This window comes from Neopelma chrysocephalum, unplaced genomic scaffold (genome assembly GCF_003984885.1).
Source record: "Neopelma chrysocephalum unplaced genomic scaffold, ASM398488v2 Primary Assembly neopelma1_182673, whole genome shotgun sequence".
NCBI lineage: Eukaryota > Metazoa > Chordata > Aves > Passeriformes > Pipridae > Neopelma > Neopelma chrysocephalum.
Window position 1 is genome coordinate 1 of NW_020938059.1, and position 8,138 is coordinate 8,138.

Here is an 8,138-nt window from a genome sequence, read left to right on the forward strand (position 1 = left end):
AGAACATTGCACCGACTGCAGAGACCTGGCACAGCTCAGTGCATGGATCCAGAACACTGCAGTGACTGCTGAGACCTGACACAGCTCAGTGCATGGACCCAGAACACTGCAGTGACTACAGAGACCTGACACAGCTCAGTGCATGGTCCTGGGGCACTGTGCAAGTGGCAGAGACCTGGTCATGGGGCACTGCAGCGGGGGGTGAGACGATACACAGCTCAGTGCACGGGCCCAGGGCACTGTTCTGGCAGCAGAGACCTGGCACAGCTCAGCTCACAGACCCAGGACATTGCACTGACTGCAGAGACCCAACACAGCTCAGTGCAGAGTCTCGGGGCACTGGGCTGGTGGCTGAGGCCTGGCACAGCTTCACTCATGGCCAGGGTCCCATGGTGGTGGCAGAGACCTGGCACAGCTCAGTGCGTGGTCCTGGGGCCTGTGGCTGCAGCTGAGCCCACACACAGCTCAGTGCTCATTCCTGGGGTACCACCGTGTTGGCTGAGGCTGGACACAACTCAGTGCCCGTTGCCAGGGTCACCAGGCCATCAGCTGAGCCCACACACAGCTCATCACACGCCCCGCACTCACCTGGACCTCGCAGGCCGCCTGCAGGTGGAAGATGCTGTAAAAGGCCTCCTCGGCCGTGTCCCCCAGCGCCAGCACCCCGTGGTTCCGCAGCACCAGGATCTGCGGATCACCGGGAGCTCAGTGGGGCAGGGGGGACGGCGGGACCACCCCCACATCCCCCCCCGGCACCCCCTCACCTTGCAGGTGGGCCCAAGGCACTTCTGGAGCTCCACCCGGTCGGCCTCGTCCCCCACCTCCCCGCGGAAGTCGAAGTAGGCGACGTCCCCCAGGAGCAGCGCGGCCCGGGAGATGGGCAGGAGCCCGCAGCGCATGGCCGACACCTGGGCACGGGGGGGACAGGGCAGGGGGGGACAGGGGACCCCCAGCACCCCCAAAAAAACCCCAAAGACCCCAAAAACCAGCAACACCCAGAAAAACCGACCCTCGAACCCACACCAACATCCCACAAAAAGAAACACGAAACCAAAGAACCCCACAAAGAACTCCACTCCCAAAAAATCCACAACCCTGCAAAAAAGCCATCCCCAAAAACCCCCAACCCCCCCAAAATCCCCTCAAAACCAAGTTCCTAAGTTCCCCCCAAACCCTCCACAACTCAAACTATAAAATCCCCCCCAAAACCAAACTGCCCCCAAAGAGCCCAAACAACCCCGACCCCTAGAAACACCCCCAATTACCTCCAACTCTCCCCGTCCCCTCTAAACCCCCAACACTCCCAAATCCCCATAATACACTTCAAGGCCCCAAAATCCTCTCCAGCCCAACCCTTCCCTCAAAGACACCCAAATTCCTTAAGCCCCCATGTACCCAAATCCCCCCATCCCCCAACTCTCCCTGTCCCCCCCAACCCCCAAGAACCCCAAGTCTCCAAAATATCCTTCAAACCCCCCAAGTCCCCCCAAACCTCAACCTCCTCCAAAGACCCCCGACTCCTCCAAATCTGTCCAACTCCCCTAACCCCCACCCCCCCCCAAAAACACCCCAAACTCTCTCAGTCCCCCAAACCCCCAATGCCCCCAAATCCCTGCAATACCCTTCAAACGCCCCAAATCCCCCCAAACCCCAACTCCCCCCAAAGACCTCCAACTTCCCCAAACTCCCCCAATCCCCATTCCCCCCACGTTCCCCCATCCTTCAATGTCCCCAAATCCCTGTAACACCCTGCAAATCCCCACAACCGCCCCAAACCCCAACTTACCCCGAAGATCTCCAACTCCCCCAAACTCTCCCCAACTCCCCTAAACCCCCAGGCACCCACAGTCCCCCTGTCCCCCACCTCTCCCTGTCCATCCCAATCCTCCCAAATCCCCAAAATACCCCTCAAACTCCCCCCCCACTCCCCTAACCCCATCTAACCCCTTTCCCCCCAAAATAATCCCTTTTCCTGTCATACCCTCCAAACCCCCATAACTCCCCCAAAACCCAACTTCCCCCGAAGACCCCAAACACCCCTGAATACCCCCAACTCCTCTAACCTGTCTCCCCCAAACACCCCCAACTCTCCTTGTCTCGCCCAAGCCCCCAATGCAGCCAAATCCCCATAATATCCTCTAAACCCCCACAGTCCCCCCAAATCCCAACTTCTCCCACAGACCCCCAATCCCTCCCTCTCCCCAAACTCCCAACACCCCCAATTCCCCTTCAAACTCCCAAAATCCCCTCAAACCCCAGCTTTCCCCAAAGACCCTCAACTCTCCCAAACTCCTCCAATCCTCCATCCCCCCCAAATCCCCCATTCTCCAATGTCCCCAAAACCCCATAATAGCCTTCAATCCCCCAAATCCCCCCAAACCCCAGCTTCCCCCAAAGACCCTCAACTCTCCCAAACTAACCCAATCCTCCATCCCCCTCAAAGCCCCCCCAAAACCCCCCATCCTCCAATGTCCCCAAATCGCTGTAACACCCTTCAAACCCCCAAATCCCCCCAAACTCCAGCTTCCCCCAAAACCCCTCAACTCTCCCAAACTCTCCCAATCCTCCATTCCCCCCAAATCCCAGCTTCCCTCAAAGACCCTCAACTCTCCCAAACTCTCCCAATCCTCCTTCCCCCCCAAATCCCCGTAACACCCTTCAAACCCCCAAATCCCCCCAAAACCCCAGCTTCTCCCAAAGACCCCCCGCTCCCCCAAGCCTCCCAGCTCCTCCGTGCCCCCCGGTCCGTACAGCAGCCGGGGTGTGCAGCCCCACAGCCCCCCCAAACACCCCCAGACCCCCATTCCCGTGCCCCCCAGTCCATACAACGGCCGCGGCCGGGGTGTGCAGCCCCCAAAGCCCCCCAAACACCCCCAGCCCCCCGTTCCCGTGCCCCCCGGTCCGTACAGCGGCCGCGGCCGGGGTGTGCAGCCGCACGATGCAGCGGATGTCGGGGCGCGCCGCGTAGATCGCGGCGTGGAGGCTGAAGCTGCGGGCGTCGGGCGCGAAGCCGGTGCTGCCGGGCTCCACCACGGCCCCCAGCACGTTCACCTTCACCTGGGGGGCGCGGCGGCGTCAGGGGGGCCGGGCCTGCCCCCCAGACAGCCAGCGTGGGGTCGGGGTTAGGGGCGGGGGGCTCACCAGGCTGGCCGCGGTCACCTCGCTGCACGCCAACCCCTGCGGGGCCACCAAGAAGTGCTCCTGCTCCTTGCTGACCCGCAGCTGTCACAGAGGGGGACAGAGGGCTGTGAAAAACAAGCCAAGACCCCCCCCCAAACATCCCACACCCCGCAGAAATGACCCCTCCAAACACTCCCAAACCCTTAAAAAATCTGTGATCTCCCCCCCAGAAATGACCCCTCCAAACACCTCCAAACCCTTAAAAAATCTACAATCCTCCCCCCCAAACCAAAACCCCTAAAGAACCCCCCAACTACTCACAAAGCCCCAAGTCCCTCAAACTCCCCCCCTAAAAAACTACCACAAAATCCCCAACCCCTCAAAATCCCAACCTCCCAAACCCCCCAACTCTCCTCAAGAACTCCCCAAACCACCTCAAAATCTCCAACTTCCCCCAAATCTCCAACCCCCCCCAAAGGTCCCAAAAACCCCCTAACTCCCCCAAGTCCCCCTAAAACAACCCCAGCCCTCCATGGCCTTTCTGGGTGCTCATGGTGATGGTGATGTGCCCCAGCTGTGCCCAACTCTACAGCTCCAGCAGGGCCCCAAACCCCCCAGACAACACCAAACACCCACAAAACAACCCAAATCCCCCAAAACCCCTCTCAAAAAAACACAACTCCCCTCAAATTCCCCCCAAAGCCCCCAGGCCCCCCCATTCTGGTTTCAGGGTGCTCACGATGACAGCAGCATTCCCCAGCTGTGCCCAGCTGTACAGGCCCAGCAGGACCCAAAACCCCTCCAATCCCTCCCCTAATTCCCCCCAAATAACCCCAGCTTCCCCCCAAACTCCTCCAAATCCCCCCCCAGTCCTCCCAAGCCCCCCCATCCTGATTTTGGGGTGCTCACGGTGACAGCAGCATGCCCCAGCTGCACTCAGCTGTACAGCTCCAGCAGATCCCAAACCCCCCCAATTCCCCCAAATCTCCCTAAAACCCCCCACCTGTCACCAAACTTCCCTAAGTCCCCCCCAAACAACCCCAACGCACCCCAAGCCCCCCTGTCCCGGTTTTGGGGTGCTCACAGTGACAGCAGCATTCCCCAGCTGTGCCCAGATGTACAGGTCCAGCAGGGCCCAAAACAGCTCCAATCCCCCCCAACACCCCCAAAATAACCCCAAACCCCCCCAAACTCCCCAAAATCCCCCCAAAACAACCCAGTCCCCCCTGTCCAAGCTGTGGGGTGCTCCCATGACAGTGGCATTCCCCAGCTGCGCTCAGCTGTACAGGTCCAGTAGGTCCCAAACCCCCCTTAACTCCCCTAAATCCCCCCCAGACAACCCTGATCCCCCCCCAAACTTCCCTAGGTCCTCCCTGCTCCACCCGTGCTGGTTTTGGGGTGCTCACCGTGACGGCGGCGTGCCCCAGCTGTGCCCAGCCGTACAGGTCCAGCAGCCGGTGGATGCTGCCCACCTTGCAGCGCATCAGCCGCTCGCCCTTGGCCAGCGCCGGCCCCTCCGTCCCGTGCAGGTCGTTAATGGGGGTCACCGACGCCAGCCCTGGGCATTGGGGACCCCCCGTCAGCAGTGGGACCCCCCTGAGCTGCAGTGGAGTTCACCAGGGACAGGGGAGGGGGAGTTGTGGGGATGGGTTTGGTGGCCCCCGTGGTTTGCTGGCCCTCGAGGTTCGGTGACCCCAAAGGTTTTAGTGGTCCCCGAGGTTCATTTGGTGGCCCTCAAGGTTTTGGGGGTCCCCAAGGCCTCAAAGGTTTGGTTGGTCCCCAAGGTTTGGTGGCCCCAAAGATTTGGTGTTCCTCAAAGTGTTGTGGGGTTCCCAAGGGTTTGGTGGCGCCCCAAGGTCCCAAAGGTCTCGAAGGTTTGATGATCCAAAAGGTTTTGGGGGTCCCCAAGTTTTATGGGCCCCAAAGGTCTCAAAGCTTTGATGACCCCAAAGGTTTTGGGGATCCCACAGGTCCCAAAGGCTTGGTGACCCTCAAGGGTTTGGTGGCTCCCAAGGTTTTGCGGGTTTTCCCACCCACACCCCCACAGATTACACCCCCTGTGAGTGCCCCCAAACCCCCCCGTGCCCCACGTACCCATGGGGGAGGTGGGCAGGGCCGCGGGGGACGTGGTGGCCATGAAGTCGGCGATCTGCCGCAGCGCCCACACGTGCGACGAGTTGTTCCCCTTCTTCATCTGCTCCTGGATGAGGCTCTCCAGCTCCTCCCGGAAGGACTGTGGCACCCGGGCACACGGTGACAACGTGGGGGGACCATCGGGGACACGGGGGGGTGGGGGAGGGCAACATCATTGGCTTGGTGGAAGTGGCACTGCCAGCTCGGTGTTAGGGACACCAGTGGCTTGGTGGCACAGTGATGGTGGCACCAGCAGCTCAGTGTTGGTGACACAACCAGCTTGGTGACACAGTGATGGTGGCACTGCTGGCTTGGTGTCAGTGGCACTGACAGCTCGGTGGCTCGCTGGCGGTCCCAGCACCACCGGCTTGGTGGCACTACTATCTTGGTGTCAGCAACACCACTGGCCTGGTGGCACTGTGATGGGTGGCACCACCAGCTCGGTGGCACAGCGATGGTGGCATCACGGTGTCAGTGTCACCACTGGCGTGGTGGCACAGTGGCGGGGGGGGCACTGGCAGCTCAGTGACAGCAGCACCGGGGCAGTGACGTTGGCAGGTGGGGACGTGCACCGAGCCAACACTTGGTGGCATCGCGGTGGCACCGATTGGCCTGGGGACAGGAGGGACCGGGCGGGGGAAGGAGGGATGGGGCAGGGACACAAAGGATGGGGTTGGGGCAAGAGGGCTGGTCTTGGGGACAGGAAGGCTGGGACAAAAGGGAAAGGGGTTGGGGACAGAAAGGTTGGAGTGGGGGACGGGAAGGAAGGGGTTGGGGACACGAAAGACAGGGTTTGGGGACAGGCGGGACGGGATGGGGGGCAGGAGGGCTGGGGTTGGGGACAAGAGAGGGGGTTTGGGGACAGCGCGGGGGCAGGGGCTCACCGGGCTCTGGAGGATCATGGTCACCCGCTTCTTCTGCTCCATGAGGTTGAAGTCCTGGCGCAGGTCCCCCCCCCCGCCCCGCGCCCGCAGGAACTCGGCGCCGTCCTGGGGGGCGCAGCGGGGCCCGGGGCCGGGGGGCTCGGGCAGGGGCTCGGGGCTGGCGGCCGTGCTCATCCTGCGGGACGCGCGGCGTCACCCCCGGCACCCGCACCATGCCCCAAACACGGATTGGGAAGGAGCCACCGAGATACCCCACAGCTGCACCCCGCAGATAAGGCCGGGCGGCCCCGCCCTGCCCCGCGCCTGGCCCGGGGGTGACGAGTTGGCAGGTTGGGGACACCCGGGACGGGGGGGGGATCCCCTGCTGCCTGCACCGCCCGGCCTCGGTTACACCCCCTGAGGAACTGACAGCTGAGAGCGGGCACAGCTCAGCACAGTGATGGGCACAGAGAACGGGCAGCTCAGTGCATGTGCACTAACGAACTGTGGCTGAGAACGGGTGCAGCTCAATACACTGATGGGACCGACAGCTGAGAATGGGCACAGCTCAGTGCACTGGTGGGAACTGAGAATGGGAGCAGCCGCCAAGAACGGGAACCAATCGGGGCAGTGTGGGGACAGTGGCTGAGAATGGACCCAGCTCAGTGCACCGATGGAAGCTGAGAACAGGCAGCTCAGTGCACTGATGGGAGGAGCAGCAGCTGAGAATGGGCCCAGCACGGTGCACGGGTGGGAGCAGTGGCCACGAACGGGCACAGCTCAGTGCACTGATGGGAGCTGAGAACAGGCAGCTCGACGCATTGATGGAAGTGGCAGCCAAGAACAGTCACATCACTGAGGGCGGCAGCTGAGGACAGACACAGCTCAGTGCACCGATGGAAGCAGCAGCTGAGAACGGGCACAGCTCAGTGCATCACGGGAAGCTGAGAATGGACAGCCTGGCACACTGATGGGAGCAGTGGCTGAGAATGGGCACAACTCAGTGCACTCACTGATGGGCAGGGTGGTTGAGAACGCGCACAGCTCAGCACACTGCTGTGGGTGGCAGCTGGGAACGGACACAGCTCAGTGCACAGATGGGAGCTCAGAACCAGCCCATCTCTGTGCACCAATTGGAACAGCAGCTGAGAACGGGCAAAACTCAACGCACCGATGTGGGTGGTGGCCAAGAACGAGCACAGCTCGGTGCAGCAGTGGGGCAGGGGCTGAGAACCGGGACCACTTGTGCGGCAGTGGGAGCAGCTGCTGAGAACGGGCAGCTCAGCACACCCACGGGAGCTGCGAACCGACAGCTCAGCGCACCGATAGGCGCTGAGAACGGGCACAGCTCAATGCACCGATGGGAGCTGAGAACGGACACACCTCAGCACACCCACAGGCGCACCGCCGTGACCCCCACCGCGAATTGGGGTCACCCAGCACCGCGGGGCTGATGCTGCAGTGCCACCGCGTGTGTCAGGGTTCAACCAACCCCCCCACCCCGGGGACCCCCAAAACCCCAGCGCTGACCCCCCACCCCCCCAGGGCATCGTCACTGAAGTGCTTTGGGGGTCCTGCTGCCCAGGCACCCCCAAAGCACAGGGCGGGGCTGCTCCCCCAAATCGCGGAGGGTGACCCCCAAGCCCCCCCTCACTAGGTACGGAAGCAGAGCTCCCCCCCCGAAATTAGAGCCCCCCAAATTTCAGTGCTGGGTGCACACCTGGCTCAGCGGGAAGGGGGGACCTTGGCTGGGATAAAATGCGGAGGGGGGGCCCGGTGCCCCCAGGCCGCAGAGCCTGAGCACCCCCAGGGGCCGGAGGGGGCTCTAAGGGCCCCCCCGCAAGCCTGGGGGGGGCTGTGGGTGGGGTAGGACCCCCTAAAGCTGCCCCCTCCCAGCATCCCCCCCCCGCCGCCTCCGCCCTCGCCGCGCCCAGCGCCGCTGCGGCAGCCGCAGGGCGGGGGGGGAGCGGGAAAACCGGGATGGATTTGGGGGGGCTGCAGCATCGCCCCCCCCCCGGGGGG

At 62.7% G+C, this 8,138-nt stretch overlaps 1 protein-coding gene across 1 annotated transcript; it reads right to left on the reverse strand.

The window, feature by feature from the left end:
- Nucleotides 1-447: 447 nt before the first annotated feature.
- LOC113962565 (beta-adducin-like) lies at nt 448-6,311 on the reverse strand. Its single transcript, XM_027673325.1, has 7 exons — nt 6,138-6,311; nt 5,215-5,353; nt 4,527-4,678; nt 3,142-3,222; nt 2,908-3,057; nt 765-908; nt 448-687 (listed from the first exon to the last, which is right to left on the reverse strand). Exons 1-7 carry the CDS (start codon nt 6,309-6,311, stop codon nt 535-537), a joined length of 993 nt encoding a protein of 330 aa, XP_027529126.1. The 3' UTR covers nt 448-534.
- Nucleotides 6,312-8,138: the final 1,827 nt, after the last annotated feature.